Raw genomic sequence first — 12,224 nt, forward strand, 5'->3', positions numbered from 1 at the left:
ACTGTTTGCCTCCTTTGTCTTTTGGTAGGCTTGTCTGAGCTCCTTATCTTTCACGTGGCACTGCTGTGTGTCCCTGGTGTAGCCTCTCTCCACCATGCCCTGTGCGATTCTGGCATATATATCAGCATTTCTTCTGCTGGTTCAGAGTTCTGCCTGCACAGATTCTTCTCCCCATACAGCAGTCAGATCCAGTGTCTCCCATTTGGTCCATGCTGGATCTCGATTGCGATTCTGGGATTGCATGGTCACCTGTTCTGCCGAGTTCGCCACGCTGACCAAACAGGAAATGAAATTCAAAAGTTCCCAGGACTTTTCCTGTGTACCTGGCTAGTGCATCGGAGTTGAAAATGCTGTCCAGAGCAGTCACATTGAAGCACTCTGGGATAGCTCCCAGAGGCCAATACCATCGAATTGCACAACACTGCATCTGCACTACTCCAAATTCGACCCAGGAAGGTCGAGTTTAGTGCTACTCCCCTCATTGAGGAGGAGTACAGCATTCAATTTTAAGAGCCCTTTAGGGTTGATTGTGTAACCACATTGCCTAATGCAGCTAAATTCGACCTAATCTAGTAGTGTAGACCAGACCTAAGCAAAATAGTTGAATGGGTACAAGAAGTGTGTATAGACCAGCCCTTAAGCAGAGTCTGAGGCACTCTGATAGGGTCCAGTAAAACAGGCACAGCAATGTTCACGCCTACCATGGCATCTATGACTGATGTTGTTACGGTTTTCTCCCTGTCTTTGTTTTCTCAGCAGAGTCATTATTCATAGCCTTTCAAGTCACGCTGACGTAGGCTTCCAGTCTGGAAACAATTAAAGGCTACCACAGCAATGGCTAGTACATAAAAACAGACCAAACGTATATAAATGTACTAGCTTCTCAAACGGCTTGCCTAAAAGTACTACTCCATCCTGTCCCTCTCCTGCCCTGAGGCTGCAGGTCCCCATGCACAGGCACGAAAAGAAACAAGTTGTCCTTTGGAAACTAGGGCTGCTCAAAACTTTATATGTCAGCATAGGCTTTCGATGTGCTTGAGGTAGTCAGTGGTTTCTAGTTTCTCCCTCAGCACCCTCCCAATGTCTGTTTTGGAGGAGGAGATTTTTGCATCTACCATTGTCTGGGTTGGCATAATAGGAATGAAGGAGAAGAATAACTTATCTGCTAGTTAGGTTGCTCACAGTCCTATACGCTACCATTTCTCTGGTACCTGGCTAGATATCCTTGTTTCATTGTTCAGGAGGGCCTAGATTTTTAAAGGTATTTAGGTAATGCTGCACTAAATTTCATTTTCAAGGGTATTTAGGCACTTAGGAGCCAAAATCCCACTAACTGTCAATGGGATTTAGGCTTTTAAGTGCCTGAATCACTTTTGAAAATGAGTCTTAGGCTCCTAAATCAGTTAGTCCTTGCAACGCTGATTGCAACAATGCTGAAATACCTTTAAAAATCTGGGCCAAAGTTCTGTGGATTGCAGTATTTGGTTGCAGCATCCCATTGAAGGAGAATGATGACACCCGTTCAGTTTGTTTGTTTCCTGTGTTTACTGCAGGAAGGATTTAATACCCACTGTCTGGGCTGGCATGCTATGGCACTATGAGAAATATTATTGGCAGGTAAGAATTTACTCTTGGGTCTTGTTAAACGACTGCAGATATTTAAGCAAGATCCTTTCGTTCGCGTATTTTGTGATTCCTGCATTTTTTTTTCTTTCAACATAAATAAAAATAAATGAAAGAAACAAAAGATTTTTTTTCCTCCATGGAAAAATTGAACTTTCTTACTGAACTGGCCTGTATTCAGAGCCAGTTCAGAGTTTACTTTGAAGACTAAACGAAGTGTTCTGGCTAGTGCTCCCAGATATTCTTCTTATCTAGCGGTTAGTCCAGGCTGTGTTTAAATGGTTCATGCAATGAGGCTTCCATTACTCTTCCTTTGGAGAAAATATTCCACAATCTAGTAGAAGTCATTGTCAGGATGATTTTTCCTGAAATTAAGGCCTTGTCTACACTAGGAGGGTTTTGCCTATATAGTTACACTGTCAAAACCTGGATGTGTCTACACTATGGGCACTATAGCAGCACAGTTATGGTACTGTAGCTATGCCATCATAACCCCACCGTATAGAGGCAGACTACAGCAATGGAAGGGGTTGTTCTGTCACTGTAGGATCACCGCCTCTCCCAGCTGCATCTACGCTAGAGGTTAAGATGGCATAGCTTGATTTTTCACACCCCTGACTGACGTAGCTATGTCAGCCTAAATGTTAAGTGTAGATCAGACCTCAGTATAACAATGTTGTAGTGTAAACACAGTAATATTGGTGTAACTTCATCTACCCCAGGGCTTTTACCAGCATAGCTATATTGGTAAAAATCACACCCCCTAACCAATATAACTATGCCAGTAAAACTTTTAAATGTAGATCAGGTACAACTTCATCCCTTGACTCCTTGTACCACCTAAATAATCCTTATTCTTTCTTGTGTTGACATTATTTAAATATTAATAAGTAAAGATAACATCCCTTATTTAGTCTATGTATTTTAAAATCTTTTATTTCCCCTCTTATAGCAATCCCTCCAGCTTGCTGGTCACATAAGCTATTCCTTTCTGAACTCCTTCCCATTTTTCAGTATGTTTATCTTATCAAGGGAAAGATTAAGTGATGTCATCTACTGTCACAATGGAAATGTGGAAACAGACCCCTGAGCTCAGGTCTTGGTAGGTAAGCAAAGGATACAATAATCAATTATTTCTAAATTTTATTTTGTAATTTTAAATTTGCAAATGAAGAGCAATATCCTGCCTTGACTTTACACTCTGTAAGGGCGCAGTGAGTAGAAATCCCTGCCAAGTGTGGCCCTTCATCTGTTCAATGTGTCTATTTTAGAAGGTTTTTCAGGATACTTTTTAAAGATACTACACAGAGGAAAATATAAATGCCAAGTTATCCTTCAAGGTTTGTGGCAAGCCAGGTTATTTGCTTGTTACAATGCCCCCCTCCTTATTGTTAAAGAGGGAGTCCCAAATTGTTAGAAAGAGTCTGCTCTCCAAAATTTAAGTTTAAAAAAAAGTCTGCTTTGTTACGCTTTTATTCTGCGTAATTTCTATTTCAAACCAAACCAAACCAAACCACTCCTTTGGTTCTTTTTATATAGTGGAGTCAGGGACAATAAGCCTTTTTAAAACAAAGATTATTTGTCACTCTCTGCCCATAGTCTTACTGTTCATAGAAGTCCTGCTATGCGGCTATAACCCATGCTGATTCACTGTGGCTCTCTGTCCTACCCTAGTGGCTGAACCATATATAGGTTTCTTACTCTGTATAGTCTTTGAACTAATAGAGCTGGGTCCTGTAATTCAGGCAGTAACGGGTAATGTTTTTAGATGCAGGTTTGATCCCTGTTACAGATGACCTCCCCAGGATTATCATGTTACACAAACAGTGAAGCAATCACTTTCAAAAATGAATCAATTTACACACCGATTATGACGATCCAATTCATTTCTCTTTGGGAACAGTTCAGTGCCAGGTTGGTGCCTCTAGAAACAATTAGTAAAGTGCATTGCTTGAGAGCCCCTTAATTTAGGGCCAAATTCTCCCCTCTGTGGGTGAAACCTACAGAAAGAGCAAGGAACTGCATCCCTGAACCCTTTAAAAAATAATGAATCTGGCCTCCTAAATCATGAAATTGGCTTAAAAATCGATCTGATATAATAAATACTGAGTTGTTTTCTTTTGTCTTTGGTTTGTTAAGCCTTTGATGTTCATGTTCAAGCTTCTCTCTGCAATCTTGAGAGCTAGAAGACTTACTTTTTAGGTCCCACCCCCCCAATGAAAGGTGAGTTTTTCTGATAATCACATGACTCTAGAAGCTGGGCCTTTAAGAAACCACCAAATAATACCATATAGTTACAGAAATGTAGGGCTGGAATGGACCTTGAGAGGTCATCTAGTCCAGCAACTTGCACTGAGGCAGGACCAAGCAAACCTAGATCATCATGGATAGGTGTTTGTCCAACTTGTACTTAAAAACCTCCGGTGAGGGGATTCTACAACCTCCTTTGGAAGTCTATTCTAGTACTTAACTATCCTTTATAAGTATAAGTTTTTCCTAATATCTAACCTAAATCTCCCTTGCCCATTACTTGTCCTATCTTAAATGGACATGGAAAATTAATTGATCACCATCCTCTTTATAACAGCCCTTAACATATTTGAAGACTGTTATCTTTGTCTTTTCTCAAGACTAAACATGCTCAGGTTTTTAACCTATCCTCATAGGTCAGGTTGTCTAAACCTTTTATCATTTTTGTTGCTCTCCTCTGGGCTCTCTCCATGTCTTTCTTAAAGTGGTGCACCCAGAACTGAACACAATACTCCAGCCCTGGCCTCACCAGCGCTGAGTACAGAGGGACAATTATGTTGTGTGTCTTACATTTGACGTTTCTGTTAATGCACCCCAGAGTATTAGCTTTTTCAGCAACTGCATCACATTTTTGACTAATGGGCAATTTGTGATCCACCAAAACCCCCAAATCCTTTTCAGGAGTATTACTGCCTAGCCAGTTATTCCCCATTTTGTAATTGTGCATTTGATTTTTTTTCTTTGATTGTAGCACTTTGTCATCTTGTTGATTTTTTTCAGACCAATTCTCCAAATTGTTGAGGTCATTTTGAACCTTTATTCTGTCTTCCAAAGTGCTAGCAGCCCCTCCCAGCTTGGTATCATCCACATATTTAATAAGTATACTCTCCACTCCATTATCCAAGTCAATAATGAAAATATTGAGTAGTACCAGACCCAGGACAGACCCTTGCAGCATCCTATTACATACATCCTCCCAGTTTAGCAGCAAACCATTGACAGCTACTCTTTGAGTAAGGTCTTTGAAATTCACTATAAAATCATAAGAACTACCAACACTGACTGAGTTTCAACGTGCATCTAGGAGCAGGGATCCACCATCCTTCCCTCTCTGTATGGAACGAACAGGGGGTTTTACTTCTTAAACTAGAGAATGTCTCAAGAACCACACAGATCTCAGGATATCAGCAAAAGCCCAGTGCCTTGGGTATCTGACTGGTGAGGAGGAGAGAATGCCATGAATAGTGGCTGCTTCCCAGCTGCATTTCTTCCGGCACCTATCCTCTAAACATCTGTGGAGCCCTCACACCATAGAGCTATAGCAGAGAAGCTTCTCACACTGAAGAGTTGGTATTCTTTCTCCTCAGCAGGTTACACTGTAATTAAGCTCCCGTCTGTTTATATTAGTGGAGGGGAGAATTTGGCCCTGAAAAAGTAGAGAAATAAGACCCAATCTCCTTAGTCACTACCAAAGGTTGAAATGTTTAAAACTGACACAGGGATTTAGCCACACCACTCTTTGTAGTTTAATTGGGAGGTGTGTGCTTAAATGGCTGAGTCAGCTTTGAAAACTCAGTGTCTTCAGAGAGCAGAACACATAGATGTTTTTCATCTGCAGTAGTGGAAGTGTTTTCAGTCACCCAAATTGACCTTTCTGCAGTCACATAACAACAAGATAATTTTTTTATTCCTTTCTTTATTTGGACAATTTATATACATATGTACAAAAACATCTATGCCTACTTTTTTTTTTTACAAGTTCATGTGATTTACAAAACAGGACAGCGAAATAACTTATAAAGGATACGAATACTGTACAAAAATAAAACTGATTAAATTGTTGTAAAGGTTGGTATTTTACAGTGTACAGATCATTAATCTGTAGTAAAACAGCCTTTTGAAGAACATGTCCAGTCTGGTGTGTACTGAACAAAGTCCATCTGCAAACTGAAAACAGAATTGTTTATGTAAGTCATCAAAAATTGTTCACAAAAGTAGTATGTTGTATAGCTATACCTTTAAAGCCTTGGCTTCTCTATGCAATAGTGAAGGGCTTTCTTAACTGAGGAGAGGAGCTGTCCTAACTTCAGCACTATTAAGTATTTCCCGAATAGTATGACAAGTACATATAGTATTAGAGAACCTGATTTTTCTTTCTTTTCCAACACCTGCAACAGTCTCTTACAGAAATTCAGTTTAAAATACAAATGACTATCCTGCAATTTGTTTTGTATGTTAAATCCATTGTCTGCTTTCACTCAAAAAACAAAACAAAACAAACAAAAAACCCACCAAAAACTTACTCAACGTATTTTGTTAGTGGTTAATGAACCATGTTATTCCCATCTGGACTGGACTGAGATACAGTATGTATTAAAGCAAATTAGAATGTTGGTTTCTGTTTGGGAATTTTTATAGACAGGATCTTCTCACAAATATAGACATGAGTTTATACATTCCATTTTTGTACCCGTGAGAGTACCTTACATTTTTTTTATAACACGAAAAACAATTTAGTGACATTTGTTTAAATATACGTTCTGCCCCAAATGTTCCAGCTTGGTTGCCTATAGCTCAACACCTATATCCATATTTAAGCTGCTACTGGTAGTTAAATGGCCTGATTTTTTTTTGTTTTTTGATTTTTTTCAAGAGGTGCTGATTACCCACAGCTCCCAACATAGTCAATAGTAGGGAAGGACACTCAGCATCTCGCATGATCAGTCCCTAATTTGCTAAGTACTGCACTTGTCCCACATAATGGCAACAGTACACATAGAACAGCTGCTGGATGGTAGAACTGACTCTAAACTCTGTTCTTAAGGTTTGTTTTTTTTAACAGAGAAGGGGAGGACGAGTGTAAAAATATTACTTTGTGAGTTGCTGGGCTACCACATGGTCCTGACCCCAAGGCAGCAGTTACAGCACTGGTAAGCAGAATACATTTTTTATACTGGGTCAATAGATATAGCCAGGCTACCTATTTTATTAGGAAGAACAAATGTCCCTACAACTTATTTTGGACACCAGAAATTAATGCTTGTTTCTTAAAATAACTGTTTCAAAAAGCTGAAACGGAGGTAGAAAGTGTGCTTGGTTTCCTGATGTCTTCACTGAAGAAAACGCCTCCCTTTTTATTCCACAGACTGCTCAATATCCCTAATGCCTTAAAAGCAGTTCTCTTCACATCGACAGAATTTCTAATGAACTACACAAGTAAAAATGCTATAGACAAACTGATCTCTAAAGCTGGAAGCCAGGTATAATTGTAGAAGAAAATTTTCTACTTCTGAGTCGATTTTTGTTTATTTCTAGGAAGCAAGCTTTTTTTATCAGGTGAAACAATAAGAAGATAACTGTAGCTGCAGGTGTACTAACAAGATTTTATATACAACGTTTTACAAGAGGACCCAAATAACATCCCCAGTTGAACACCACTGACTTCAATGTGGTTAATTCAGAGATGAATTTGGCCCTGGATGTCTGTAATAGGGCTGCACCTCACCTTCCTTCTTTTGAAGGAGGGGTAAAAACAAAAGACCAGAAGAATGTTTCTGGAAAGAAAAGTGTGTAAACATAATTCTCCACCATACAAGTGGATAAAGAGGGTAAAAATCCTTAATACGTTTTTTTTAAAAGTTCATGCTTTTAACTTAACAAAGAGGAAAACTCAGATAATGTAAATGATCTTAAGTTTTCCTTCAATGATGTCTTAACTCCTCTTAAAGAGCAAATCATAGCTTTTAAATAAATGTAATATTGCCATTATAATAAAATATGTTGTATATGACACACAAGTACTATACAAGGTATCTAGGAGTGAGGCTCATGTCATAAGGAATAATATGACATGCCTTCTTTATTGTAGTTCTAATTATCTCATGATTCCCCCTCAACTCTATATAACACCTATGAAAAGATAAAGGAGACTTACCTGTTTCCATTAACACAGAGTGCTCTTAAGGAAAGATCTAGTCTCTCCACAGCACACACAACTCCCACTGGAATTTATAGGAGTTGAACAAGTGTACGAAGAGAATAAATCTTTAAGGCAAGTGTATGAAGGGATTTTTTTTTTAAAAGCAGCAGTTTCTAAAGATGGTAGTTGCTGTTGTGCATCCATTCAAATAAAACAGCAGAATAAAGCACTGTTAGTGGCATTTATATAGTACAGTACGGTATATATTGTCAAATGAAATTATAGGAACAATTCAGAGAAGTGTATTTCTCCTTTCATACTCCTGCCACATTATTTAGGCTGACTTATTTTTTTCTGGTTACTGAATAATAGAGCTAAATATACATGATATCAGAAAGTCAGTTTTGCCTTTTTTTTTTTTTTTTTTGCTTAAAGTATCAGCTTAAGTTGTACACAAATTTTATTGGGAAAAACATTCAAAAGTATAGTTCATACAAAGAAAAATTAGACCCAGTTTTCTTTAGTATAAATTCAACGTACTTTTGTATATCAATCAGGTATTATTAGTAACACATGTAATGTATTAACAGTCTTTAAATGATGGATCATTCTGAGATAGAAGTGAACCCACTTCTAAAATGTGTGCTATGGAGTTTTACTTGAGAATTATTTAAGTGATTTGGAAAGTGGTTTTACTAAACAAATTTTAAATACAAGCAGCATTACATTGTTCAACAAAACATGTTTATGACACAGCAATCACAAAGACCTTGGAATCACTATTGTGGAGTCACAGGTCAGACCACCCAGTCAGACATATATACACCAGTGTTGATTCTTTAAGTTACAAAAGAAATGAATCATCTACTCTGATCCCCATCTTTGCCCCCAACCTCACTCACCAGTCACTCGTTTAAGACTGTCATCAGCATGGGGGACAAAATATTTATTTTAAATTTCAGCTACATGTGCTTTAAAAATGCAAGTAGGGAATATTAACTGTACAGTGGCAGACTTCTTGTGCTGATCAGTTATGCCTTTACCAATGTCTTTTTCCCCTCAGTGCAGTCCATCATTCAAAATGAGGTGGAGCTTGACTTTTTTGATCTCTTAATCATGCTTGGATGAAACTCAGTGTGGCGACGGGCATGCTTTGTCAGGTGATCGCTCCTCATGAACCGCTTCTCACAGAGAGGGCACCTGAACTGCTTTTCACCAGTGTGGGTTCTGTAGTGTCGAGTCAGCTCATCTGACCGAGAGAACTTTTTAAGGCAATCGGGCCATGTGCACGGGAATGGTCGCTCACCTGTAGGAAGGTAATGATGACAAAACCAGAAAGTTTAGAAGGAAAAACAGGAATCTAGAAGATGACAGCAGAGCAATACCAAACAATATCACAGAGCTTACACAAATCAATAAACATATACATATGTTGCTTAATGACAGTTAAGGTGAGGTATTCCATTCACAACCTGAAAAGCAGGGGAATCAGAGGCACTGACTCGGTGGGTACTCCGGGGCTGTAGCATCCACGGGGAAAAAATAGTGGGGGTTCAGTACCCACCATCAGCCCTGCCAATCAGCTCCTCCCCTTCCCCCCCAGTGCCTCCCACCTGCTTGTGATCAGCTGTTCAGTGGTGTGCAAGAGGTGCTGGGGGGCAGGAGGAGGAGTGGGGGTGGGGCATGCTCAGGAGAGGAGGTGGGAAGGGGCGGAGCAGGGGCAGGAAGAGGCGGGGCACCCCCTGGGAAATCACAAAGTCGGCACCAATGGGGAATAACAAGCTAAGGGGGAAAGTTTCCTGCATTTCTTACCACTTTCACACAGCATATAATGCTATAATAACACCCTGCAATGCTCCATACGGTTTCATGTCTCCCTCCAACAGATACCAAAAACCAGTATATACCCTGACTTTATCAAACTCCAGTGCAAAATCTCAAGTGGCCTCTGAAGCTGTTGTATGAGCAGATGAGCCCATCTGACTGCCATACATTCCATATAGTTGAGAAGTTTTTCTGCCTTAACACTGCTGAGGTGACTCTTAAGGCTTTGCATTAGAGTACACGTTTGGTGAAAGTGGGGGTACATATTGCTTGTGGGTATCTGGTGGAGGGGGAAATGAAACCTTGTGGAGCATTGCAGTGTGTTATTGACAGCACTGCAGGCCTTGTGAAAGTGGCAAGAAATGCAGGAGACTTTTCCATTACCTTGTTATTACCACACTTTTCAGGTGGTCAGTTGGTGGGGTGTGTCCTGAAGCAACCTCATCTGTCACCAACTGAAGCCTTTGTGTGTTAACTTCCTAGTGTTTTATACAGGTTTCATGTACTTCAGTGAATTAGTCCCCAAGGGAGAGATGCCAATGGTTGAAATGCAAAATCTCTGTATTTTGAGGTCATGCTATAATTTACATATTCCAATAGTACAGATTATAGTAAATTATAAATGTGTTATGGGATATCTTCTTTGTGTAAATTAAATAAACCAGTTATATTTAAAAAGAAAACCTGAAAGATGGACTGTCACATGCCACCAGACTATCCCCTCACACAGGTCAACAGCAAGATTTGAACCCTTAACCATCAAACCAGATCTCTATCGCTAGTGCTACAGGAGTATTTGCTACCCTCAGTTAGGTCACTCACAAGAGGACCTGACACACACTTTCATAAGGGGTTACTAAACTGTTTACCAGACAACAATAGCATACTGGAGAGCAGGAATCCTGGGGTCTATCGTTGCGTCTTGAAAAGAGAGTCTAGGAATTAAAGACAGGCCAACCAAAGCACATTCAATCAGAAAGGCTGTGTGGCGAAGGGATGCTAATTGAGTCTGCCGTTGTTAATCCTGGCTTCTACTTCTGACTGTACCTGCAGTGACCTTCTGCAATGTCTCTGTTAACATATTTTGTAAAATGAGGTGCCAGCTCATACTTGCCTTCTAGAATTGGGGTTCAAGGACTTGACTGATAATCAGGGTGGTAAGATTCATGGGAATATAAACCACATTCAATAGAGGTGACATTTGAATTTATGATACCCTCTTTTCCAGCTCAGGGAGCTTCCCCCTAGGTTAGAGGAGTATTGGGTAGGGATGGCTTGCGTTCTTTCTAGCTCTCTCTCTCTCACCCACCCACAAGTGACCATTACAGCAGGTTTAATGTAATGCATTTCTTTTCAGTTTTGGAGAAAAGTTTAAAATTATGATGCCAATGAAGGACACTTACGTATAAGTGATACTGTATTAATCATTGCATGAAGAGCAATGTGTGGTGCAAAGCACAGATCCTAGGGCACTTTAGTTTTCTTTCAAAGGTTGTTGGAAAACAGGTGAGACAATCCAGTGTAAAACTTCAGAAAAGGGGATAATTTTAAGCTGATTATTCTCTGTAATAACCCAATTTTAATCAAACTACCATTAAAAATATAAATAGTATTAATCTTTATAGTCTATGTTTTGGACGTTTGCCATCTTAATGGGATTTATACTAAACAATGGTTTTAAACTTACACTTAAAACTTCTGACTCATTTTTAAACTATGGAGTCAAGATCAACAACTCCATAATACTACCTTTCATACTTTGGCTTATCTAAAGCACTGTACAATGATGCTAAATACCTGAGGTGAAATCCTAGTGAAGTCAATGAGAGTTTAACCATTGCCTACAGTGGGGTCAGGATTTCACCTTAGATGCACAGTGACTATGTAAGCAAACAAAGTGCCAATTTGTTTCCACCACTAGTTCATAAACATGTTCAGGACAGCACTTAAGCATATGCTTAACTTTATTCATATAATGCTTAAGTGCTGTCCTGAACAGGGTTGCTTTTCTGAATCAGGACCTAAAATCTGTTGGTTTTCTAAATTGAGATGGAGAGTCCTGATTAGAACACTAGTGTTGTGGGATCTTTAATTTTCACCAAGACAGCTGCCAGTGGAGTATCGGCCAGTGTATTTGTATAGGACAACTTATAGGCATGCAAATCCTGTGGTAATGAGTGCAATATAAAGAGCTCTATAGAACAGAATAACTAGAACTTGGTTTGTGTGAGGTGTATCCACAAACTTGAGCTGACTTTCTCTTTCCTTTCTGAAGCATGTCAACAAACACCCCTCAAAAATGCAATGATTATTTTTGAATACACACACTCTTCTGGTACTCCTGTTTCACTAAGCAAAGTCATCTGGAGGTGTGAGAAAAGAAACCAAAGGGGAACCCAGGCCCCCAACACAGTTCCAAATAGAGAAAAACAAAGCTGCTCAATCTCCTGGTTGGCTGCTTCAAGTCAATTCAATTCAACTTCCTAGGCTAAAAAGTTACTGTCCCTTTATTGTCAGATCCAGCAGTATGGACTGATGTGCATCTGGGTGTAAGGAGCAAAACCCATTACCTTAACCTAAAATACATTGCTGAACACTTTCAAAAACA

At 39.5% G+C, this 12,224-nt stretch overlaps 1 protein-coding gene and 1 long non-coding RNA gene across 9 annotated transcripts in view; one reads left to right on the plus strand and one right to left on the minus strand.

The window, feature by feature from the left end:
- LOC120408147 overlaps window positions 1-12,224 on the plus strand; it is a 41,467-nt gene that overhangs the window by 10,980 nt on the left and 18,263 nt on the right. For 2 of the 8 annotated variants that reach the window (XR_005600461.1, XR_005600456.1), the window contains exons 3-5: window positions 1,554-1,617; window positions 2,638-2,729; window positions 6,716-6,803. This is a non-coding gene — a long non-coding RNA (uncharacterized LOC120408147). Of the gene's footprint in view, window positions 1-1,553; window positions 1,618-2,637; window positions 2,730-2,776; window positions 2,964-3,762; window positions 3,847-5,744; window positions 5,841-6,715; window positions 6,804-12,224 lie in introns of those variants that run through there. The other 6 variants (XR_005600458.1, XR_005600457.1, XR_005600459.1 and 3 more) reach the window with 6 other exon arrangements.
- KLF9 (Kruppel like factor 9) overlaps window positions 5,574-12,224 on the minus strand; it is a 28,548-nt gene continuing 21,897 nt past the window's right edge. The window contains exon 2 of the mRNA XM_039544766.1: window positions 5,574-9,098. Within this exon, the coding sequence (XP_039400700.1) occupies window positions 8,869-9,098 (230 nt within the window). The 3' untranslated portion in view covers window positions 5,574-8,868. The remainder of the gene's footprint in view (window positions 9,099-12,224) is intronic.

This window comes from Mauremys reevesii, linkage group 6 (assembly GCF_016161935.1).
Source record: "Mauremys reevesii isolate NIE-2019 linkage group 6, ASM1616193v1, whole genome shotgun sequence".
In the NCBI taxonomy this organism is placed as follows: Eukaryota; Metazoa; Chordata; order Testudines; family Geoemydidae; genus Mauremys; species Mauremys reevesii.